Source organism: Oreochromis aureus, linkage group 10 (assembly GCF_013358895.1).
Source record: "Oreochromis aureus strain Israel breed Guangdong linkage group 10, ZZ_aureus, whole genome shotgun sequence".
Lineage (NCBI taxonomy): Eukaryota > Metazoa > Chordata > Actinopteri > Cichliformes > Cichlidae > Oreochromis > Oreochromis aureus.
The window spans coordinates 1,507,011-1,533,130 of record NC_052951.1 but is presented as its reverse complement, the minus strand read 5'-3'; the positions used below and the strand labels follow the sequence as shown (position 1 = coordinate 1,533,130).

At 42.8% G+C, this 26,120-nt stretch overlaps 1 protein-coding gene, 1 long non-coding RNA gene and 1 pseudogene across 4 annotated transcripts; 1 reads left to right on the top strand and 2 right to left on the bottom strand.

Moving 5' to 3' along the window:
* Positions 1–260: 260 nt before the first annotated feature.
* On the bottom strand, positions 261–674 carry LOC116330219 (annotated as a pseudogene).
* A 978-nt stretch (positions 675–1,652) lies between these two features.
* Positions 1,653–6,471, bottom strand: LOC116330294 (filamin-A-like). Of its 3 annotated transcripts, none has more exons than XM_039617913.1 (5): positions 5,842–6,009; positions 2,653–2,782; positions 2,448–2,540; positions 2,230–2,370; positions 1,653–2,130 (listed from the first exon to the last, which is right to left on the bottom strand). In XM_039617913.1, exons 2-5 carry the CDS (start codon positions 2,735–2,737, stop codon positions 1,940–1,942), a joined length of 510 nt encoding a protein of 169 aa, XP_039473847.1. In that variant the 5' UTR covers positions 2,738–2,782; positions 5,842–6,009; the 3' UTR covers positions 1,653–1,939. The 3 variants fall into 3 exon arrangements, with proteins under 3 accessions (XP_039473847.1, XP_039473848.1, XP_039473849.1); XM_039617914.1 differs by having other exon boundaries at positions 1,925–2,130; positions 2,448–2,547; XM_039617915.1 differs by lacking the exons at positions 1,653–2,130; positions 2,230–2,370; positions 2,448–2,540; positions 2,653–2,782 and adding exons at positions 2,823–2,987; positions 3,925–4,019; positions 6,456–6,471.
* A 17,324-nt stretch (positions 6,472–23,795) lies between these two features.
* On the top strand, positions 23,796–25,533 carry LOC120442381. Its single transcript, XR_005614697.1, has 5 exons — positions 23,796–23,853; positions 24,094–24,269; positions 24,477–24,521; positions 25,222–25,297; positions 25,430–25,533. It is a non-coding gene; the product is annotated as an uncharacterized LOC120442381 (long non-coding RNA).
* Positions 25,534–26,120: the final 587 nt, after the last annotated feature.

Here is a 26,120-nt window from a genome sequence, read left to right as displayed (position 1 = left end):
ATCATGGATGACATTAAACAGGCAGTTGCTATGCTTCTACGTTTAATGATGATTACTTAAACTGACCTGCATCATTTTACACTCAGTGGTCACATCACATCTTACTGCTGTCAAAGAGTTGGTTAACTTGGCCCAGGTCAGCAGTCATGCTTGCATAAGGACTGAAGCAGGCTTTGAAGTGTGCTCCTGCTGACAGGCCTCCTCCTCCACGGCTCTCTGTCCCTTCAGCAGGTCAATGCCAGCACTGGAAGCTCTTTCAGTCAGAAACCTTTGCTGACCAGCCAGTCCTTCAGCTCATATCGAAGTGACCTTTGACCTTCATGGTCATGGTGACGTCATTGACCTGTGTAGGCAGCTCTTTCCCCATCACCTCCATCAGGTACTGCTTCACGTCCTTCTCTAGAGCCCAAGTGCCACCCTCCCCTTTCCATATCAGCGTTAATTTCCGGTTGCTATTGGTTACATCAGTGTAAATCAGGATGTCGTGCACGCGGGAGCTGCAGATCATGTAGGGCAGGCGGCGGTCGGGCAGATCCTGCAGCAGGCATCCAGCCTGATGGGGTAGGACCGGTGTGTTTAGGCAGAGTGGGGATCCGCGATGGTGGGATGAGCCGCTCAACAGCTGAACTCTTCACTCTTGGTAAAATGTTGAAACTGTTTTGGGTTCTAATCATAGGAATAGACTGTTTTTAGGTTATATAAAAAACTTTAAATTGGTCTGAATTGATCATAATGTGAACAAGATGTTGAAAAATCCTTCCTGAATACACATCTGAACAGACCCAACAGAGCACCTCAGTAAAGGACTTTAAATTCTTATCACTACAAAATTAAATAACTGGGCAAAGGACAGACGCAACAATATTGATGATTACAACCTCACAAAGAAAACAGAATGTATGTTGTATCACTCGACACTAGAGGGTATATTAGCTGTGCCAGTTGTTAGACTTGAAACAACAGCTTTAATGTCCACATTTTGACTTTAGTCTCAAAATGTACAGTTTGTTCACTGACCTTCTGTCCCTCACTGACTCAAGTGCCTCCAGATTTGAAACAACTACAGTTATTCAACCCTGTGGAAGTAACGCTGGCCCCCAGCACATGATGACAAAGTCAATGACAGTTAACAAAGTGATTAAAGTTACTTAGTGACTTTAAAGAGCAGGAGCAGTTTGGGGGGTGGGGGTGTCTCTCTTCTGTGTAGTAAAGAAATGGCGAGAGGAAGTGAATCTCAGATTGGTTGTTTGTGATTTTAATGAAAGGAAGCCAAATTACAGTGCTGGAACACGAGAAAACACGCCGATGCAGGACACTTGCAATACTTTGGGAGGTCACTTCAGTGCGCGCAATCCCTCAAAACTGGATGACACAAAGCATACAGATGTTGCACATTTTACTCCGTATTCATTCCTGCTGCCTTACTGTTTATATTTTACTCTTGCACAGTCAGCATGCAACACCTATAATGTTGTTTTGCATGTACAAGGACAATAAAAGGCTATTCTATTCTAATGTCATTTGCAAACACTGAAGCAGCTGTGTATTTATGTGGAACATTTTTAATAATTAGATCAACTAAAGATGATATTTCTGAACATTTTAAACCAGACCAATATCAACAATGTGAAGGATATTTACAGCATGCATTAAATTCATTGGACTGGATGTATCTACTGTAGAGTCTGACAGCTGCTGGCAAGAATGACCTGCGGTCGCGCTCCTTCCTACACTGTGGGTGTAAAAGTCCACTGCTGAAGGAGCTGCTCAATGCTCGTACAGTCTCATGCAGGGGGTGGAAGGGGACAGGTCATTATGAGGTCAAGCTCTCCTATGTCCAGTGGAATATCTGCAGCTGAGCCCACATTCAGATGGTACATCCTCATGGAATCGTCACCTAGAGATCCAGCAGTGATTCCTAGGGCACATGCTAATGGCATCAATGCACCTTTTCTATCATATTGTGGTGGGCTGTGGTTTGTGGCTCAGCTGCAGGGGAGGGGTGAAGCAGTGGGTTTCGGGCAGAATGTTTCCAGGCATGTAGTCTTGGAACATCTCCAGATGGATCGTGGATAAGGCCAGGGCCATAGGCACCGTTCATGCAATCCATGTAGAACTGCAAGGGACTTCCTGTTGACAGACAGAAAAAGAGCAGTTAGTGACTTCCTTCCAAACTATTTTCTCCATGCACTTCATTCCCACGCATTTCTCCTGACCATATGCAGATACCTGGGATGTGGGTGCCATCGTATTTGATATCCATCTCATGCAGACCGGCCTCTGTGGGAGCGTACTTGTCAGCAACTGTGCCATCGTTGTTGTCTGTGATGTCAAGCTTAGCAACTTTGCCTGATGCCATTCGGACCTCACCTAAAGCAGAGGACAAAAACAATGACACACACACATCATTATGATCAAACTATCTGTTTATTAAGTAGACTTGTTACCTGTGACCTCTCCTTTCTGGATGGTGAATGGAATCACCAGGTCAAATGGTCTCAGACTTGCCACATCCAGCCAGATCATTCCCATTGGTCGGTCTGTTGCCTGAGAGACACGCAAGTGCACACGTCAGATCACAGGTTGTTAAGAGATTGTGGCAACAGTTCTGGTTACAGCGACAACATGTCACAGACTAAATTAATACAGGACCTGTAACATCAGAAGGCTGTGGCTTCTTAACATTATGCAGCTCTGCTGAACTGTCCATGTGTTTCAGGCATCCCGTTTTTGACATGGAGAGAGAGAAATGAGAGAACGCACCCTCTCAGTGATGAAACACCTGCAATGAGAGACAGCAGACAATGATGCAGTCTGATGAAAGGAGACCATGTGTGCTATAGATGACAAAGGGACAACAGGGAGAAGCTGAACAAAAACTGAAGCTGAGAAGGCCGAGAGACCGGAGGCTGAGGTTTTAGATACCCAGGGCTGTTGGGGCATTTGGCTCTGTTGCATGAGCTGGTCTGACGGAGCTCCTTCCAGTACTTGGAGGGTGTAGGCAGGGATGATGGAGGAATTGAGAGAGGGAAAAAGATAAGGCATTGGAGCGGATTAAAACGGCGTCAAAGTGATATAGCGAAACGGCTGCAGCCATCAGGACCAATCACAAAGCCTCTGTAGGGGAATGGATCTGTGCTCCAGGGCACTCGTAAATCCTGTAACCTCAGCAGTTACTGTACTGAGGAGCAACGTAAACACTCTTCATTATCAAGTTCGACTTGTAATGCGCGCCATTTCTACATCAACTGCCTATTCATCTGAAAATGTCTTCTTATACAGACCCCACTCCTTTATACCGTCTTACTGACACTGAGAAATGAGAACTTTCCTTAAATGCACTTTAAAAGTACTTCATCAGTACTAAATGGCTGAAAAATAAAAACAATTAAAAATGAAGCCAGTACAGCTGTGACAAACAATGTGATTCCTCCAAGAGTCATTCTCATATAAGCTCCCATGTCCACCTTTACAGCAGGAAAAAAAAGCTGTTTTTGGACAGCATGGGCAGTTTCCTGCTTTCACAGCAACACAACATATGTGACTTTATTGGCTTTAACAAAGATATTCAATCAGGGCTTTGGCATCTGGGACTGCTTATGCATTTACTTCAGTCGGTGGCATCTGTCACTCTTATTAGCACTCACTTAAATTGCTTATGTAGAATTTGAGAAAAGCTTATCTTGGGTCTTGCCCACGTCCTATCTACTCGAGTTATCTCGCCCATAGGTGCTTCATGTCGTTGACTTGACGCAGCTTAAGACTCATCATAAGACACTACTGCTTCTCTAACTCGAGGGTCATTCTTGACAACTGTACTCTGCCTGTTTGCGATTGTTTTGACTGAGACTGAAAACTCAGTTTTATTCATGAAAGTTGCCAAAACAGCATGTAGGCACGTAGGATTAAATGCAGCTCACTCACTGCGACTTGGAATGGACTGCTAGGGATGTGCTCCCCTCCAAAGCGAACGCAGATCACATACTCACCAGGCTGTGGCGCTTGAGAAGTGGATGTAGCTGTGGGTAATGAGAAAAGATGAAAAGAACAATTGATAACTTTTTCGTTACGTCTGATCTGTGTGAAGTTCATAGCCAGTGCTCTGACACAGAGCCATCAACCTCTGAACGCTTAAAAAGCACCAGTGTATCCAGAAAACACATTACATGTCGTGATAAATGCACTGCCCAAGTGCCCCCTCTCCCCACTGCCTTTCAGCGGCAGGCAGCAGCAAACAGATTGTCAGAGGAGGCCCAGATGATGATCAAGTTTAACATTGTCTACAATATTGCCAAAGAGTGCCAAAGCACTTTAAGCACAAGCACTATTTCAGTAACTTATCTTTCCTGTAGAACTGTGCTCCAAATAAAGAACTTTGTGTCGACAAGCTTGTTAGTTAATCATTTACAAATCAATATTGTCTGTATGACAGCAATTAAAATAAAGTGAAACATGTAAAACAGTGGGGTTAAGCGATGCGATGAAAAATTTGGGTGCACCTAACTTTTGTGCTGGTGCACCTAAGAAAAAAAGTTAATCCATACAATCTTAGTAATATTTATCACTAGTTTTCAATGTTAAAATTCAAATATTCAAGCAAGTCAATATTCAAGAAAATGCACGTAAAATAAATTAATATTAGTTGTAGTTGGCTTTAAACTTTGGGGTACCGCCTCTCTACTCATTGGCTCCTTTGCCTCCAACAGCACGGTATCCACCAGATTTGGTTCATACCTGAGATATTACAGATTATAAAGTCACATCTACCTTTTTATGCAATTCCCTTCTCACATATACATTGAAACAGAGAAGGTAGGACTGACTAACAACCACAAGAGCTTTCTGAGACTGATTATTATATACTGATTTTGAGTATAAACACTAGCAAAATGCAAGTTTTGCTGCAGCAGATGTCATTGACTGCTTCAGGGCTTGCTCCCAGCAGCTGGACGGTGTCCTGGAGTAAAGAACTACATATCTAGCTGTTGTGACAGTATCTCCAGTGACAGGTCAGTTCATGTCTACATACTCACTGGCTAAGTTATGGTAGTGAAGGCTCACTGACTCTGTCTTCCACTACTCTCAGACACTGTGTCATATTTTCAGAGGAGCCCAACAAACCACAGATCACTGAGCTGTCCTAACAAATCTCCAGCAATGATGCAACACGTAGGAAGACTGAGTTATAAAGACATGGCAATATTTCAACAAGGTCTTGAATTATGAGGCCCGTCATATCTTAAACACATTAAGGTACCACATCACCCCGGTACAGCTCTTCACTCTCAGACTAGCTCTTTCTAAAAGTAGAATGGGAGGCAGAGCCTTCAGCTTTCAGGGCTCTGCTCTGAACCAGCTCCCAGTCTGGATTCAGGAGACAGACACCCTCTGTACTTTCAACATTACACTTACAACTTTCCTATTTGATAAAGCATATAGTCAGCCTTGGATCAGGTGACCCTGAACCCTCCCTTAGTTACACTGCAGTAAACCTCTTGTGTGGTTACTTATAGTTACCATTTATGTCTTTATAGTGAGGGTTAATAGTTACTTCCCAACCATTTATTTGTCTTCTATCACTTATTCATCTTCGAGAATGGAGATGTGCATGGCCCGGGAGTCCCTCTGCAAATCTCAACTCTTTGTTACAAACAGTTTTATAAAAGCAACCCCCCCATTGTAAACCCCATATGGTGTGTCATTAACCTAAGACACTGCGTGTGTGTGTGTGTGCCTTCCTGCTGGTCATAAAAGGGTCATCTCCTCTACACTCTGAATCTAATATAACCACCACTACAGTCTACAGCTGATATTCCACTGGCCCTTAGACAGACCTATTACCTCGGTCTTCAGTGTCATCGTCCTCTATTCCAATGCCCTCTGCCAGTTCTTTCTGTTTGCGGTAATTCAGCAGGAATTGGCGAATGCTGAGGTCTTCCTGGTCACCGGAGCTTTGATTGGAGCTGGCAGACGTACTGGTCCTGCTACAAGTGGAAGGAAACCACCTCGCTAAAGGAAAAACAAGACAACAATATGAGCATAGGTTTGGTTACAATAAAATAAGTCAGCTAATCAAAATCAGTGTGACACAGATGCTGATGTTTTTGAAAAGAGCCCATCAGTAACATTTAATTCATACATTTTTACTGTGAGGGCTTGTAAAACTTCTGTATGAATATTATTATGAATATTAATTCTACAACAGAAAACCACTCAGCAATTAAACCATCACGATGTATTAAATGTTTCCAAAGATACTGATAATTTGATAACGAGCAAATTATACATCCTGAAGTGTACTCCTTGATAGAAACTTTGAAAGGCACTGCAGAAAACATAAAGTTAAGCAACATAAAAAATGTGGCAGAGCATGCAATGAGTCACATTTTCTTCCTTGTCCTCTTTGACTCCCAGTATACGTGAGACTCAAGCTGACATCACTGTTGAAATCTTACCCAGTGCCTTCATGAGCGCGTGCAGCGCGAGCAGAAAAGAGCAGCTGTGCGCTCGTAGCTGAGATCCAGATCCTGAACCATGTCCCCGACCAGCAGGCTGCAGTCAGAGTGAGTCAACAGAACTGTCAACACCGGTGGAGCCTGGCCAACAAGACAGGATTATAATGAAATACAGTACAAGCTCAGGGCAGCACAGGCTTAAGCAGACCAAGGAGGAAATCGGGTAAACCCTCCAGCAGTTATTTCTGTGTCCATTTTGGGTTAAAAACAAAAACACCTCATAACTACCTGTGGATGCTGGCTGAGTCTCTGAAGGTTGAGTGATATGTCATTAAGCAGGTAGTCAGAGTTCTCATTGATCAGTTCCTTGAGGGAAGCGTATCCACAGACCTTATTGATGTTCCATATGGAGCTCAGCGCCGCCTGGCTGACCAGCAGCGTCTCCTCACCATCAGGCGCTGGGCCTGCTGTGCTCAGGCCCAGCGCCTGAGCACAGCAGGCGAAGGCCTCCAGTTGGATGCACAGCTGACAGATGTTGCTGTTGAGCTGGTGGCTCGTGGATGCAGATGTTGATGATGAAGGAATCACTTGGAGAGAGCCGGCATCACTGTTGCATATGGAGAGGAGTCTGGATGGACTGAGCAGCTACGCAAAGAGACAAAACACATGTTAATGCACTGCTTTGTAGCCACTTTTACACATGCACTGCAGCTCTGAAGTTTGCAAGATATTATCCATGCACGTGAGAACGCAAATGTCTGACACAGTTACATCAGACATTAAACAGCCTTTAGCCTTCCTGCTCCTGAAAGCCTGTCATCTGAGCCCACAAACTCAACAGGACAGTGCTTACTCAAGTCATGGCTCAAGTGACTTAAAGGGCCGTTTTCAAAGAAAACTAAAAGTCTATAAGCAACCAAGGGACTGAGTCCTACCTGGCCACTGGACAACATTCAGTGACAGTGCAATTGCTGGCATCTCGGGTGGGCAGAGCCCTGATTCAGTAGGGTGAATAAGGGATCTCTTCTCCTCCGTACTTAATGAGTGTGGTGTACCTGTCAGTCATGTCTGGCACATAAGACACCAGGTAGGTCCCATCATGGTTGTCACAGATATTTGCTTCTTGGGCTTCCCGTCTGGGTCCTTCAGGAGAAAACAAAAACTGTTACCTAAATATCAACACTTTGGTTACATTATTGTGTGGTCCATGTTCATGCGCTCACAGTGATCTGCACTGCCAGCAGTCCCTCACCTGCATCTTTGGCATCAATGTTGAACTTCACTGGCAGAGAGGTGGGCACTCCAGTGGTTTTAAGGCCGGATCCACTTGCACGCACCTTGCTGGCATCATGGGTGGGCAGCACCTTCACCTTGTAAGGGTGGACAAAAGGAAAGAGAAGAACAACAGTCTCACAAATGAAAGGAGCCTCATTTACAGAACCCAGTAAACCACACAAAGACTTTTCCACTTTTAAAGCTGGCCAGAGTGCAACACTGTAACATGTAACACCTAGAAGGTTCAGATGGTTGCAGTACTTTGCTCATTTGGATCAAAAGTTTGGGGGAAAATCTTTAATTAAATCAAGTGATTGTAATGCTCTTGCTTCCGTTGTGTAGTTAACCATCTATCATTCTAGATGTTTCATTAGCAGCCTGATGAAATTAGCTGTGTCGTTAACCCACTTCAGCCATCCAAACAGATGACCATCTAAGGTGAATTATGCAGATCACTAGCACAGTACACAGATTACCACTTCTTATTCCAGCCAGACTTGTTGTTACTTCATTCTAATCATGCAGTAACAACAAAGATTTATTCCTACTGGCTTTTTAAAATGTGCTTCTTCTATTCTAGAAAAACAAAAACATGGTATCACAGGGTTTGGTTTTTTTCAATGACATTTGTGTTGGCTGTGTCAGTTGCAGGCAAACATTTATCATAATGGTTAGATATTAGGAAATACCTTAAAATTAGTGCATATTTAACTTGTTACACTGCCTTAATGTTGCCTGCATGGGATCTCCTCATCAGCATATGACTGTACCCTGGATGATGATATGTGAGGAGCTTGAACTTGATTCGCTAACAGAAACTAATTTAGCTAGCTTAGCACACATGTCTTGTGGCAAGATATATGCACCTAAATGCTTTAAGTCATTGGCTGTTCTGCCAAATTCCCACCAACCTGCAACTTTGTGAGCTGACTGTTTCGGGATTTTTGTGTTTTAGACAACAAAAAGAAAAGAAAAACATCTACAGATTCAGGCTTTTCCTTACCTGTGGTAGTGGCGTAGAATGACGTCACTGACATTGGTTTAATATGAAAACAAACTTTCTCAAACAAAAAAAAAACAAAAAAAGAAGAAGTGAGTCGGCGTGTCATCTTTACCGAGCACCATACATGTTTTGCCTCACATTAAAATGATTATTTTTCCTTTTCAAAAATCATTCGTCTTCAGAGAAGTCAAATATATCAAATTTGCAGGAATTCCACGGCTGGCAGGTGGCGCAGAGCACTTGCCGGCCCCTGGCAGGTTGAAGCACAGACAGGCGGTGGTTCGAGTCTCACTCGGTCAAAATCATCTCTGTAGCTTCAGCCTGCTAGCGGGATTCCTGGTCTGCGCAGGGAATCCCGGTTTTTTTTTCTTTCTTTTTTTTCTTTTTTGGGGTGTTGGGGCCTTTATTTATAAAGCTGGGACTATCTCCATTGTCATGGCTACCAAGAACAACGCCAGCTTGGGGGAGAGCGGAGAGCCGATAAGCACAGACTCATTGATCCTTTGTCCACTTTGTTTTCACAGCTGCTGCTGCTGCTGTGGGAGACGCTGGGACTTGTGTGGCTTTGCAGTTTTTGTGTGGAACAATATTATATATACTATACAATACTATACAATATTATATAAACTTAATAGCTATTTTACAGAACCCCCCCCCCCCCCAAAAAACAAGTATTGCTGAACAAAAGATAAATGTCCTTTTTTCCCCCAGTTTCTGCGGCTGGTCGTTTGGCGTAAGACGTACGTAGTGGCGCTTTGCATCTGAGCGCCCGAGTTCGAACCCCTCACGGACTCGCTGCCACGACCCTTTCTTGGGGGGCAGGGAGAAGCCAAGTTGCTTCTCCTTTTTCCTGCTCTCGCCAACTCCTCCGCCTACTCTACATCTCTCTTATTACCTTTTATTACCGGAAAATACAGATGCTTGTCAGCTCTTCATTCCTCAACTATTTGCTCGCTTATTACTCCACCTTCCACAACTTGCACTTTCTCTCTTCAGGCTACCAACTCTGCCTTCATTTTTTCAGACTGTCTCCCACTTTTACATCAAATTATCAGCAGTAATAAGCACAGTGACAGAGGGACCCGAGGCTTTTTTTCGGTAAGTTACATGTGTTTGTGCCCGTAACTACCGTCCTTAGCTAGGTCCTCAAATCTAGGCAGCTAAGATGACAACTGGGCTCTTCGGGGAAACTTGTTTTGTAAAGTTGGTTTAGCTAATCTGTAGAGGCCAATGAATTGACCGTGACTAAAGAAATGATGAGAAAAGCACTGGGTTGCTGTTGTTGCTCTCCGGTCACTGATGCTAGCTAAGAGGATGTAATAAAGGCAAGGTAGCAGAGATGAAAAAGGAGTGGTTGTTGATAAATAAGTGGAGAAAAAGGTGGGCAGGGAAAAAAAGCAGGTGTGAGTGTGTGAAATGTGGTGAGTATTTGAGTGTAAAAATGTGTGGTCTCCTGCGAAAGGCTGGGTGCCCGATGTGCACGTTGCGCTCTTTAAATACAGTGGCTTGCAAAAGTATTCGGCCCCCTTGAACTTTTCCACATTTTGTCACATTACAGCCACAAACATGAATCAATTTTATTGGAATTCCACGTGAAAGACCAATACAAAGTGGTGTACACGTGAGAAGAGGAACAAAAATCATACATGATTCCAAACATTTTTTACAAATAAATAACTGAAAAGTGGGGTGTGCGTAATTATTCAGCCCCCTGAGTCAATACTTTGTAGAACCACCTTTTGCTGCAGTTACAGCTGCCAGTCTTTTAGGGTATGTCTCTACCAGCTTTGCACATCTACAGACTGAAATCCTTGCCCATTCTTCTTTGCAAAACAGCTCCAGCTCAGTCAGATTAGATGGACAGCGTTTGTGAACAGCAGTTTTCAGATCTTGCCACAGATTCTGGATTGGATTTAGATCTGGACTTTGACTGGGCCATTCTAACACATGGATATGTTTTGTTTTAAACCATTCCATTGTTGCCCTGGCTTTATGTTTAGGGTCGTTGTCCTGCTGGAAGGTGAACCTCCGCCCCAGTCTCAAGTCTTTTGCAGACTCCAAGAGGTTTTCTTCCAAGATTGCCCTGTATTTGGCTCCATCCATCTTCCCATCAACTCTGACCAGCTTCCCTGTCCCTGCTGAAGAGAAGCACCCCCAGAGCATGATGCTGCCACCACCATGTTTGACAGTGGGGATGGTGTGTTCAGAGTGATGTGCAGTGTTAGTTTTCCACCAAACATAGCGTTTTGCATTTTGGCCAAACATTTCCATTTTGGTCTCATCTGACCAGAGCACCTTCTTCCACATGTTTGCTGTGTCCCCCACATGGCTTGTGGCAAACTGCAAACGGGACTTCTTATGGTTTCCTGTTAACAATGGCTTTCTTCTTGCGCTCTTCCATAAAGGCCAACTTTGTGCAGTGCACGACTAACAGTTGTCCTATGGACAGATTCCCCCACCTGAGCTGTAGATCTCTGCAGCTCGTCCAGAGTCACCATGGGCCTCTTGGCTGCATTTCTGATCAGCGCTCTCCTTGTTCGACCTGTGAGTTTAGATGGACGGCCTTGTCTTGGTAGGTTTACAGTTGTGCCATACTCCTTCTGTTTCTGAATGATGGCTTGAACAGTGCTCCGTGGGATGTTCAAGGCTTGGGAAATCTTTTTGTAGCCTAAGCCTGCTTTAAATTTCTCAATAACTTTATCCCTGACCTGTCTGGTGTCTAAATCCAATCGAGAATCTGTGGCAAGATCTGAAAACTGCTGTTCGCAAACGCTGTCCATCTAATCTGACTGAGCTGGAGCTGTTTTGCAAAGAAGAATGGGCAAGGATTTCAGTCTGTAGATGTGCAAAGCTGGTAGAGACATACCCTAAAAGACTGGCAGCTGTAATTGCAGCAAAAGGTGGTTCTACAAAGTATTGACTCAGGGGGCTGAATAATTACGCACACCCCACTTTGCAGTTATTTATTTGTAAAAAATGTTTGGAATCATGTATGATTTTCGTTCCTCTTCTCACGTGTACACCACTTTGTATTGGTCTTTCACCTGGAATTCCAATAAAATTGATTCATGTTTGTGGCTGTAATGTGACAAAATGTGGGAAAGTTCAAGGGGGCCGAATACTTTTGCAAGCCACTGTAGAAGGATATTCCACGTTCTGTTCGCCCATCATGTGGCGACATGTGGTGGGCTAGCAGGTTCGTAACATAGAGGCTCGGGTTCGAGCCCTCGGCTCACCTGCCTCTCTATGTTCATCTGCTAGGGGGAGGACCAGGCAGGGCATCTTGGAGTGAAAATTCCAAGGGATGAACCTTGTTCAGCCTGGGCTTCCCCTGATATTTATTTTTCTCTGTTTTTTCTTTTTCCTGCCAGCAACAAACAGCCCAGCCCGATTTATGGGACCTCCTTGTTGTCATGGCTACCAACAAGTCATTGCCTGACAAAAAATTATTTCCTATGTTTCCCTGTGTTTTGGGGTTGTTGTTTTTTTTTAATCTCAAATATCTTTACATATCTTGCTAGATAGAATTCCTTGAACAGGGTTTACAAACGCCTTATCTTCTTTGTCCACTTAAAATATCTTTACAAAAAAAAAAAAAAAAAAAAAAAATATCTTTACACAACTATTCTTAGATTTCTTGCAACAGCACATACACCTGCACCTACACCCCACGTAAGCCTGTGAAGCACACTGTGATGGTCTCCTGGGGAGACTGAGAGTCCATTCAGGGTGAGTATGCACTCACTTTCACTCTTGCATGCAGGGTTTGCCTTTTCTTCTCACTGAAAAGTCTCTAGAGTTTTGGTGTTTGTGCCCACAGATGAATATCGGAGCAGGCTGTCATCCAAACAAGGTGAAGGTCTCTGACCCTGGAGTGGCAAATACGGGCCTCCAAGCCTTCCAGCCAACATACTTCACTGTTGACTGCTCAGAGTCTGGTCAAGGTAAAGCTCCATAAAACTGTGTGTGTGAGAGTAAAGAGCGCAAACATATGCTCATGTCAAAGAAATATTCCAAACAACAGATATTACAGGGAAACTTATTTAACCCACCTGCTGTTTGAGGCTAAAAATGACTGTAGAGCATTACCTGCAAAGGTAACATGCTAACACAGCCTTTGTCCTCTGCCATCAGGACAAAGGCTGTTTGCGTTTAGGCTATTCCAATGACATCCTTCAGGGTCAAAGTGGATCCTTCTCAAGGCAGAGGGACCAGGACTCAGCCGCAGTGGTAAGAATACCTGTACTGCCTCACAAAGTCAGAGAGTGCTAACAAAAAACAGTCCGTTTATTTAGTTTATTGGTCTATAATACGGTCTGAATGTTTTCCGTCATACTACATGGAACAACTCTTCATAACACTTTTATGAAAATGTTTGACGAAATTGACAAGATCAAAATTAAAATCACAATCGCAAGGATTTAAAAACAAGAATAAACATGAATAAACAGGGTTATAGTTGGTACGCGAATGTAAACAGGTCCTTTTGAGCTGTCATTTGAACTGTGTACCAGTCAAAGCAGTAGTAGCAGCAGGCTGTGAATGACTTTGAAATCATCAGCAACCACACCAACACACACTGTTAAATATACACCTGTGCAAAGGCGAGAGAAGAAATGCTCACACATGCGGGCGTGGATTGTAGTTACTTTGTAGTTACTTTGTATTATGTGGGTTCTTATAAGACAAGGAAGCGTTCTTCTGGCTGTTATGCATCATATTAAATGGGAGAATGTGGATCGCTTCCCTTTCCCGTGACAGGGTCCCCTGGGAGTTGCGTGACCTACGGTGGAGATCACATTCCCAAGAGCCCTTTCAGTGGCAGCGTGGCAGCCATGCTGGACCTTAGCAAGGTCAAGGTGACAGGCCTGGGAGACAGTATGTACCTCTGTCATTGTTCTTGTACATCCACACCTTCTGACACCAAGCCTCAGGCTACATAAAGCCTAGTGATAACCTATGAAACCATCATTTGCTTTTAAATGTTTGTCTAAGCATGAATGTTTTTACGATGGCTTTCCCCCCCACCTTGTACAGTTGCCAGTATATTGATGTTTTCATTTAATTTTTTAAAATGAATCTAAGCTTTTCGAGCAGATCAGAGGTGTCAGTGTATTTTCTTTGGTCTCTGTTCTGGCAGAGATAGCTGTTGGCAAAGACCAGCTCGTGCTGGTGCTTGTTTCTTCCTCCCCATTATCACCACAGCTTTATTCAAAGAAGGTGATCTGATCTTTTGGCTCGTCTGTCCAATAGTGTAGATTTCTGGTGAGTATCAGCTGCGCTGGGTATGTAAATCGGGCCATCCAGCTGCGGTACTGATCCGACGTCACTTGTGCCAAAAATCCGGACAAATGTCGTTTGATCATGGAGCAAATCTGAGCCAAATAGACTGATCATTTTTTTCACATGGCGTCTCATCAGAGGAAACTTTTCCTTTTCCAAGTTCCTGTAGAACTGTCAGAAAAATCCTGGAAGCGCTGTCTGAATTCTGTTTCGAGACATGTAATCACAGACACATATTTCCCTTTTTTAGCAGAAAGGTTGGCCTGTGGATAAGCAGTTGTGATCTTGGACAGTGTGGGGAACTGCACAACGTTGAAGTTGTGCAGTTGTGTCTTAAAGAGATTGACCTTCACACAAAATGCTTTCATGTGCGCATAAAGTTGTGGTACAAGCTGCTCTTTCCCTTGTAGGCTCTTGTTCAGGGTGGTTAAATGATCAGCAAGATCAACTAAAAATGCAAGGTCTGCCAACCATAGAGGGTCATTCAGCTCATGAAGAGGTCGGTCCTTCTCTTTCAAAAATGGTCAATTTCTGACCTCAGGGAGTAAAGACGCTTCAGCGCGGTGCCGCGGCTTAGCCAGCGCGCCTCCGAGTGGTAGAGTAGATCCCCATATTCAGCATCCACTTCAGAAAGGAAAGCCTGAAATTCTCTGTGCTACAGTCCTCTTGCTCGAATTATGTTGACAGTTTTTACAATAGTGTTCATTACATCTCCAAGATTGACTGTCTTGGCACAAAGGGCTTCTTGGTGAACAGTACAGTGCATTTTAACAGCCTCACCTCCAGCCTCTTTCACCTCAGCGCACATCATAGACGCCATTCCTTTGTGCGCACCTGCCATAGCTGGAGTCCCGTATGTTGTATCTGCACACAGCTTGTCCCATTTAAGTCCCATTTTGTCAGTTGAGTCTGACACAGCTTCAAAAGTATCCATACCCGTTGTTGTGCCTTTTAGACTCTTAAGATCGAGCAGCTCCTCTGTAACTCCACGTCTTGCGATGAGTTGGGCCACCTCATAGCTGCTATTGGAGCCTTTTCCTGGACTTTTGAGCACAAAAATACTGTTGCTGACCCTGCAGGACAGCTACTATTTACTTTACTTTCTGCTCTCGCTCAGCACCAGTGTAGGATGCATAGACCTGATGTTTGGTTTCATAATGACGTCGTACATTATACTCTTTCATAACTGCCACAGTTTCAGTGCAGATAAAACAGACACTTCCCCTTGAATTCTTTGAAGAAATATTCACTCTCCCACCGTGTCTGAAATTTTCTGCACTCACTTTCTACCTTTCGCTTCTTTGGTTCTGCCATGTTTAGTAACTTGGGGTAAATTTCTTCTAGGATTGTCCTTTTTGGTGGAGCAACTGCCTTGATCAACAGTAGCTTCCCCTGGTGTTAAAACTAAGAAGTGCAATACACTCAAGCAAAAGTTGAAGTGCGGGCCATATTCTATTCTATTTATAAAATTTCTTGCGGGCCAATTAAAAATGGGCCGCGGGCCGTAGTTTGGACACCCCTGCTATAGACATTAGCACACACTCCAACAGGTTTTCATCCTCTAGAGTCACTTGGATGACACTGAAAACACTACGTCCAGATAAACTCCGTGTATATAGCGTATTATCTTACAAAAAATACAAACAAATATAAAATAAGTATTTTATTTTCTAAATGTAATGCTTCCTTTTAGGAGGAAGGTGGAGGAGCAGCTCCAGCAGAGCAACACCAGAGGTGTGTGGAGAGGACCGAACACCATCACTGGATGCAGCACTGTGAGCGGAGGGGGTCCAGAGTCTGGAGACCAGGTTCTGGCTAACAGATTGAACCAGTTGTTTAACAGGTTTGATTCAGTAGCACTTCCCTCCCCCATCCACCAGAGCTCGTCACACCTCTCTGCAACCCCCCATAGCACCGGGGACATGAAATGCACCTCACCTGTCCCCCTTTTCCTTTTCCTTCAACCACTCTACTGGGTCTAAGTCGTCTCCACCTGCTATGGCGGCTGAGATCCTTTGGGGTGAACAGGACGCTCCTAAGGACATTTTATGACACTGTGGTGGCGTCTGCTATTTTCTGTGCTGTGGTCTGCTGGAGTGGTGGAATGGCAGAGAGGGACAGGGGGAAACTCAACAAGCTGGTCAGGAGGGCCAGCTCTGTCCTGGACTGTCCGCTGAAGTCCATCGAGCAGGTTGGGGAGGAGAGGATGTTGTCTAAGCTAACATCCATCATGGACAACACCTCCCACCCCCTGCATGAGACTGTACGAGCACTGAGCAGCTCCTTCAGCAGTGGACTTTTACGCCCACAGTGTAGAGAAAGTGAAACAAATTGAAGTCCCCGTTGATGCTTTTTTATTTTCCATTGATATTGACAGCCTCTATACAAATATAGACATTAGAGAGGGAATCAACTCCATAAGGAGAATCTTTCAAAAATATCCAGATAAGAGAAGACCAGATAAAGAACTGTTACAATTATTGGAAATAAACCTCATGAGGAATGATTTTGAGTTCAACGGGGAATTCTATTTACAGATTAAGGTTACGGCAATGGGGGAAAACTTTGCCCCAGCCTATGCCAACATCTTCATGGCAGAGTGGGAGACCTCTGCATTGGAGAAATGTGTTAAAAAGCCATTATATTATTATCGATTCTTGGATGATATCTGGGGGATTTGGCAACATCCTGAGCGAGACTTTGAGGTGTTTTTGAGGACTCTTAATGACCATAATGCTTCCATCAAACTGAAATCCACCATTAATAAATCCTCAATTGATTTTTTAGACACAACTACATTTAAGGGCCCAAATTTCTCGAATGACCACAAATTAGATGTTAAAGTCTTTTTCAAACCTACAGATACACATGCCTTACTGTTCAGAACAAGTTTTCACCCAAAACACACATTTGCAGGGATAATTAAATCCCAATTACTGAGATTTCACAGGATCTGCACTCAACAGAGTGATTTGGGGGAAGCTGTCAAGATTTTATTCTCAGCTCTCTCCACTAGGGGGTACTGTTGGTCCTTTTTAAGAAAATGTTTCAATTCATTCTTGCAGACCAAGCCAATTGATGTTTCTCCCCTCATCCCAGTGGTGATCACATATTCTCCCTCCATCTGCAAACTGGTCAGAGTTATCAAGAGCAACTTTCAAAGGTTCACTCAGGATACACATATGCTTCAGGATCACAAGGCAATTGCAGCCTTCAGGAGGAACAAAAACCTGAGTTATCTCCTTGTAAAGGCTAAAATCTCACCTCTCTCTGAGCCTAAGTGCAGAGATCAGGGCAATTTTTCCAGCACCACAAGTGGGTGCACAGTTATTCCAATGGTAATGTTTTTCTATCACTGTGCAAAGGGACTCCAAGATCTAAAAACTGTGTATATTTGATCACTTGTAGGAACTGTGGAATCCAATATGTGGGAGAAACAGGAAATACACTTTTGGTTAGATTCACCCAGCACAGATACAATATCTTACACAAGAAGAACACTCACACGTACCTGGTAAACCACTTTGTAGCACATGGCTGGGAATCTGTTGGTGCCACAGCAGTGCAGGCGAATCTGAGGTGGACAACAGAACAGAGGAGGAGAGCTGAAAAGATTTGGATTGCCAAATTAGATACGACATACCCAACAGGTCTTAATGAAAAGGGATTTAAATGAACATGATCTCAGATACTGTATATAGTTGCTTTTATTGTTCTTACCTTTGTTCTTTTTGTGTCTTATGTGGCCCAGTCAGGATTCTGGTGAGGGGTGTCTGAGTAGCATCTCACCCCAGACACTGGCCCTAAACCTAACCTCAGTGGACCCTATGCAAAAGGTGATTTTGGGCCTAAACCTAACCGTCTTAACCACTAATTGGCAAGACTAATTGGGCATTAGTCCCCTTCGGGGACCGGACTCCCAAATTTGATTTCCCCTAACTGGCCCGTGCCGCCCTTCCGCTCACTTGGGTTTCTCCGGGACCCCTCACTGCGATGCCCTATAGGAAAACACATAAAAAAACACACATTATTGTATCCACTCTAAAACCTGTATGGAGGTCAGGGGTCATAAGGTTAGATGTATAAGGTGATATTGAGGTAATACATTATATACCTGTTCTTTTCTGTTGTTATGATTGTTCCTCAACCCCTATGTAAGTTTCAGGGTGAACTAATTTCACAGATCTGTGATAATGGACCATTAGAATACTATATGCCAATTGTATGTTGTGTATATTAACTGGGACACTTTACTGTACTATATGGACTTTTTGTATACAAATGTCTCATGATCGGACTGACTGCGACTTTGGCTTGCATTGTATGTACATGTTTTATGATTTATTAAGTTTGAGCATAAATAAAGCGCTCAGTAATCATAAGTCAGTAGTACGAGTAATCCGTTAGCGCTTAGCATCATCAGCACGGTCAAGAGTGACCATACGATACAGCTAAAGTCATTAGGAGACACACAAACATGTCCACATTTGCCACGGATGAACAGTGGACCGTGGTCCGACGGCGCAGGGACCGGAGAGGAGATCGTGGCTGGACGGCCGGGGCGAGCGGACGGCCGGAGTGACGAGAAGGTAACTGATGGTGTAATTAACCTGTGCAAAACATTCCAGCCTTCCATTGCTCAGCGGACCCTACTAAATAGAGGCCTTACATTCATCCCCACAAAAGGTTACAATAAAAATGTACGTTTACAGTGTAAGAATGATCTCCAACAGTATCACAGACGTGTGAAATTGGCTATATTCTACGGGGATAAGAATGATTGTGAACCCCAGCCTTTCACTCCAAAATCAGACTGGTCTCCACCGATCGGCCAGCTTCCACCTAAGGTGCTCACCTTGGTGAGGACTGACGATGAGTACTTCCAAAACCAATTCCATATAGACCATATTAAACCCAATTTGACAACTGAAGAATTGAAAGCTTTAACAGAACTGAAAGAAAACAAATGAATCATCATCACACCGGCGGATAAAGGAAGTGCTGTGGTGATCCTTGATAGAGAACAGTATTTGGAGGAAGGCTACAGACAATTAAAGGATAAAACATATTATTTGAAATTAAATAAACCGATTTATTTAGAAACAGTACCAATGGTGGAAAAAATCATTAACAGTTTACACCAAAAGAAATTCATTAACATAAAACAAAGGAACTATTTGCTGGGTTCCGCTGAACCAAGGGGACGGCTCTTTTACATGCTGCCCAAGATCCATAAGGATCCTGCCAAATGGAGCATTCCTTTCCAGGTTCCCCCAGGAAGACCTATTGTTTCGGACTGTGACAGTGAGACGTATTACACAGCTGAATATTTGGATTATTTTCTGAACACTCTGTCTATTAGGCATGCAAGCTACATTAAAGATACGTATGATTTTGTAGAGAAAGTGAAACAAATAGAAGTCCCCGTTGATGCTTTTTTATTTTCCATTGATATTGACAGCCTCTATACAAATATAGACATTAGAGAGGGAATCAACTCCATAAGGAGAATCTTTCAAAAATATCCAGATAAGAGAAGACCAGATAAAGAACTGTTACAATTATTGGAAATAAAGACGGACCCTCCAGCGAAGACAGACGGATCCCGGACGAGCCCCCAATTCTGTTACGACCCGGCTCAAGGCCGCAACATAAAAGAAGATGAATACCAGGTTGTGGGTGAGAAGAGGCTTTATCTTAAAATGGACAACCAGGTTGGCTAAAAATGGCTGGTGCCACTAAGGCAAACACAACAAAAGAGATGGACAAAATGGTGAACAGAGAACTAAACTATACTGGGAAAACTAATCTACTGACCCTGAACAGAAACACAAGCCTGAACACAAATAACCGCGAGCAGAAAACAGATGACGGTTGGGCAGCAGGGAAACACACGGATGAGACATGGTGGATACACAGACAGACCAGCCAAACTACAAAGACAGAGGACGCGACTTAAATACACACAGGGAAACACAGGGAGATTACACACAGGTGGGGAACACAGCTGGGAATAATCAACAAGACGAGACAGAGGTAAAACTGAACACACTCACATGAGACGCAGACCTTCACAATAAAACAGGAAACGAGAACAAATCCTTAAACATAACAAAACAAAACAGTGACAACATTAAATCATAACACAGTGTATATATAGATGTATCATATATAAAAGACAAATATTGTTCTTTTAGTATGTTGGCATTACTAAATTTGGCTCAATGCTTACATACATGTGTAAAAAGGAAAATGTACTCGCTGTGATAGCTGTTTCTGATAGAATGAAGAGTAGACTGATATATGAAATATTCCATTATTGGGTGAGAAAATCAGACCATGTCATAACTGCTTTAAGTCATACAGAATAGATATCAGAGCCTTAAACAGGCTGACTTCTACTAAATGGGTCAAACTGGACATCACATCCTTATAGAATATGATGTAACACTATAGATCAACTTACCTCAGAATATATAAAGCATATAAACAGTTACAGCAATATGATGCAACAAACACAGCAGTGCTACTAATCCAAAATACTCAAAGCTTCATAGAACTGAAACAAACATTTATTTTTAGCTCCATTCTGCTGCTGATACATACTTTAGGTTTCTGAATATTAAACTTGTTGCTGCCTTTCATAGTGTGTAACTTGAAGGCCCTGAGTACTTTCTCCCACACTGAAAACACTGGGATGAACATTACCTAATAAGACTGATTCAGGACAGACAATTAGTTATGTTAAACTTTTCTAGCAGTCCTTCACAAACAGGGAACAGTCTGTCTATTCTCTCCATCTGTCAGCTGCTGCTGGCTCTTCCTCCTCCTCTTCCTCACACACTGCTGAGTTTGTCCTGGTGGATCATCAGGGTGCAAAGCCTCACAGATGATGTGCAGCAGTGGGTCCCTCAGTCTGTCCTCACTCTGGACACTTGCAGTTGTCACACATGGAAATCAAATGTGTGATAAGCTGCAGGATTCAAACACAAGTGTAACTTATAAATACATGTTCATACTTTTATTCCACAATCAGAGAGAAAGAAACAGAGAGAGAGTGCAGGACAGACAGACAGGTGACAGTCTCAGGTGTACACACTGCTACAAAACAGCACAAGAGAAGGAGGATTTAGTGTTTGTGTTATTACGAGTGCTAAACAAGAAGAGTTCCCAGATGGTCCAGTGGACACATGTGTGACTCCTGTGATTAAAGCATCTTTCTTTCAGCTTAACGAGTGAACCGTCAGCTCGTTCAAACACACGTTAAAGTCCGTTTGGCTCGACACCACCGAACAGAGGCAGCAATATAACATAGCTAACATTAACAGTGCAGTGAATCCTGCTTGTTGCTATCATGTTTAGGGGGTAGGAGGATGTGTTCATGACTTATGGCAGTTTGCACCAGTCGAGGTCCATCTGTGTGGATTTCATCTTTCCAAGATTCTGAGGCCCAGTACAACTCATTAACCTTTTTTCTTTGTTTTCTTTATTTTTAACTTTCCAGCTTTCCATTGCCATCGAAGCGTTACACCCCTTCTCCTGCACCAGGGCCCAAACAGAGCCCCCTACATGGTGGGTTCCCAGGGAGCTCTTTACTGATCGGACAGCAAGCTGCATGCTTGCGGCTGGCTCAGCTGAAAGCCCACCTTGCGTTGACACAGATAAATAACGCTATTGCTATTGGTGGCCGAACCAATACACGCGCCCCATTTATATCCACAACACCCCCCTTTCCTGACAGCTGCAGCCATCAGTCTACTAAACCTTCTGAAGGTTGCTAACACCATGTCCCATCCCTTATATAACCTCTATGCCTCTGGGAAACAAAGTTCAGCCCAGGGGCGCTATGGACAGTCGAGTATGCAGGCAGAGAGAGACTCTCATAAGACATCTCCTCATCTTGGGCCTGGGTCCAGCTTTAGCTCTTCTGGAGTTTCATCTGCGACTCCTGCAAAATCTGGAGGAACAATCCCATCACGGCTAACTATGCCAATGAGCTGCAGGCCAGAAGGGAGTAAGACTTCAATGGAAGAGGACATAAAGAGGTCCAAACCTGTGGGCTCTGCAGAGTCTACTTCAGAAACAGCTGTGAACATCCTTATGCAATTTGGACTTGAAAAAGAGGACCTGGAACATCCGATCTCATACTCTGAAGATCAGATCACTCCTGACAATCTGCCTTTTACCTTAGAAGTGACAAGGAATATCCCAGTGCTGGCCCAGATGCAAGACTACACTGCCACTTCACCTAGGGTCTTTCCGCATACCTGCTCTCTGTGTAACAAGGAATGTAATCAGATGAAGGTAAGTCGAAGATTGTTTGATGTTTTTGCTTTCAGTCAGTTTTTATTTATTTGAAACGCAATGTTTTTTTGTTTTGTTTTGGGGTTGTTTTTAATTATTTGACTTTGAATCCCATTATAGGATTTTGGTTTTGAAAAAGCTTCATGGATGCTACTTTAAAGTTTATTTGGTTTGTTTCATTCACTATTACTGCATAATGATGACTGTAGGAAGACTACCAACTTGGACTGCAAACATTTGGACAAATCTTCACATATTTCTGCAATTCAGTATTCTGTAACAGAATTTTTGAAGGATTACAGTGCAGACTAAACTTAACTATATGTCTACCAGATATTGTAATTTAAAAACACTACTTCAAAGAGACCTTCAGAAACTTGAGTGGTCTGTACTTGCAATTGATAGATTTAATGTCTTTTGACTTGATGTAAACCCATGCGAAGACATTCAAGGCATTTGCTAACAATGGAGCCAAGGCCTCAGATGACATGATGAGGAAGAATCTGCAAGCATGAAGAACCTGTGCATCAGAAAATGTTGGAAGATGGCTGTTTTTTCATTTGTCTCTGTCCTTGGGCTACTGTTCCACAGTGCACATTCAGCTTTGCTTTTTCTGGAACTGTTGCTGAATGTAAAAGTTCCCCTTTTTGTCTTTTGTCACTAGAGTGAAGAATAGTGTCTTTTGTCCTTTATTTCATATCAGTAGGCACCTTGTTTTTGTGTAATACTGATTTTCTTTACTCATACTTTAAGTTAGTGTTTCGGTGTCACAAGACTTTTACTACCACAAACATAAGCACCCGCTGCGCCCAGTCATGAGCTACACAAGCACCAGCTTTAATTTGACTGATTGTTGAATCTCTCTTTATGGATGTGCCTTCCTTTGCTGCACCAAATTTCACATTTGGGCTCCTCGTCAAAGAAACAGCGAAGAAGAAATAGATGAAGTAGCCGTTCCCGCTCTCGCAGCCCACGTCGCCGCCGTGACTTGGAGCATAGGAGGAACAGTCATTCCTGTTCTCAATCACGCAGCCCCCAAAGGGAGAGACACAGAAGCCAATCACGATCTCTGTACAGGTCCAGACAGAATCGCAGGTCTGTCCAACAAACATTTTGAGAACTAGGATCAATCAAGAAGATTTAGCTCTCCTGTGGATTGTTAAAGGGCGAAATATAACATATATATAAAAATATAAACTTAAAAAAACTTAATTGGTGACAAGAATTTACCTTTTGTATCCATGCTGGGTGTGTGCTTTGAGATGTTTATGAGTCATTAAGTTCTTTGATCCATACTTTTTTCAGGTCCCGGTCTCATTCTGACTCCTCATGGTATGACCGTCCTTCCTCTTCACGATATCGATCACGCTCAAGGTGCCGCGAGAGACGATCCTCACCGAGAAGAAGAGATGAGAAACGTTCATCACCGAGGAGAAGCTGGGAGAGGCGATCGTCGACTGAGAGGTCATCTCCTAGGCGAAAAGAAGTCGAGCAGCTCAAAGATCTTGGCAAAGAAACTGCCGGAAACATCAGGTTTGAAAATTGCTTCATGTTTTATTTTTTGTATGTACTCATTAGTTTTTCTAAGATCAAAGTTATCCTCCCCCCTCACAACCTTAACTTTACTAATGTAAAGGATAAATAAAGACCAGTGGCACCAGAAATGTCAGTATAGTTTTTTCTACTATTATAAAACTTTCAGAAACAGTAGATGATTTTCGAGACTTGGCACCCACGAAAGTGTGAATCTCTTTTGGACCTGTGATCTTTTAGCTCTCCAGTCCTTATCAAAACAGTCTGACCTGGAGACTGTTGTCAAAACTTTGGCTCCTGCCCTGCTGGCTCAGCTAGTCAAGATGAAGTAGTCCCCATCAACATCATCATCATCGTCCTCACGTTCTGCATCTCCAGAAACAACTAAAGGGACGCCTAGCACAGAGAAGACAAAGGTGACTTCATATTATGCCTTTTTTCATGAATGCACAGTTTTGGACAATTTATAATGTGATCAGTGACAGATGACGTGATTGTTGATGCCACACAACCAAGATTAAATCCTTCAACACAGATTTATACAAGCAGATACTTTGAGTCAAGTTGTCATGATGAAATCTGCATTTGGTTTGTTCATATTTTTCTTCTCTGTGTTTCCACAGGCTGGTAAATCTTCCCCTCCGACCATGGTGAGGCTACAAGGGACTGTAAGTAGTCTCTGTCACAGTGATGTGATTTCTGCTATGGAAAAATTTTGAAAAACTAAGTCAGTTGTTTTGTTTAGGTCAAAATTACAGGTATGTACACTGAAATTTGTTCACTGTTATAGATGGATGAGTTCATTGACCTACTTGTGAATCTAGAGAAAGTTCCTCTCCTGTTTGTCTCCTGGTTTGCTTCTGCAATCTAAGATAGATATTTATGCACCGTAGCTACAATTCTCTATAAATATACTGTCCGTCCACGGTTGTAGTCCTGCATTCATTATGCGGTTTAAAGTCAGTCGGTTATCCTTACATTTCTTCTATAGTCTCGCACCCCTCAAATTCATGGTTACTTTGGATTATACTGAGCTTTTATATAGTCATCCCCATGTCAGAAAGTTTACGCTCAAGTCTAATGCTATGAAAGCATACACACTGTACTTTGTTTTTATTTTGCTGTGTTGCATTATGCATTTTTTAAATCTATATATACACATTGCACTGAAAACATCCTTGGAATCGCACTGGTTGCTTGCAAGTTGCCACAGTTGCTTGTAGTTTGCCTGGAAGACTCCAACTTGTCTGTAAATACTTGTAAGCTCATGACAAGTGCTCGTGTATGATTTTTAGTGTGAATGTAGTAACTTAACAGTTTTGGTAGTAATACAAACTAATGTATGTTTGTTGTGTGTGTGTTTGTAAGGAAGCTGCGGTGGCACCTAAAAATACAGCCAAGGCTACGGAGGCTGTTGAACCAATTAAAGGTGCTGCAGTTGACGGTGAGCCAAAAGTCTTGGCTTCCAAAGCAGAAACGGCCTCAACCACACAGATTTATATTTAGATCAGCTGGGTAATTTGCATCCTATCTAAACTACCACTATTTAACTTAACTACATTTCCTTTATTCCAAGACTCTGTGACTGCAGAGAAGATCTCAAAGGATCAGCCGGTCGCTGTTACCCACCCAACATTTTGGGAGCGGATACAAGAGCAACTGAGTCCAGAAAGAATCCGTAAGAAATCCCCAAAGATCTGTATGAAAGATTTCTCAATGTGAAGATATTTTCTATTTTATAATTATTTTTTTGTTTTTCTTTTGCTCTGCACTTTACAGGTTCTCTCAAGACAGTCAAACTTCCCAATTTAAAGGTAACATTAAAAAAACACTTAAATCATACCTGTAAGAAAAACATGCTTTATCAAAGTGGTTAAGTTTTGATCTGAAATAGTTCAGTTTGTTTTAAAAGCCTATAGTTGGGTTATATCTCATTGTCAGGTGACGCTCAAGTAGGTGTAAATGAAGAAAAATGTTAAAAATTCACTAGGGATGTCGCAATACCAGAGATTTTGTAGTCAGTATAGACACCAATAGAATTGCACCATTCTTGGTTACCGATTTAGTATTGTAATAAAACAATTATCTCATGTACTAACACATACTAAAACTCCTTTATTGAAAAGCTAGTTTAACATGTTCAAATTATATGCACAGTCATCCAGGACATGGTGGTTTTGAGTGCTTAAAAACGTTTTTCCTTCCCAAGTTTGAAATGTGCAATAGTGCTATTTACACATTGCCTTTTGTGAATCAGTTATCACTCT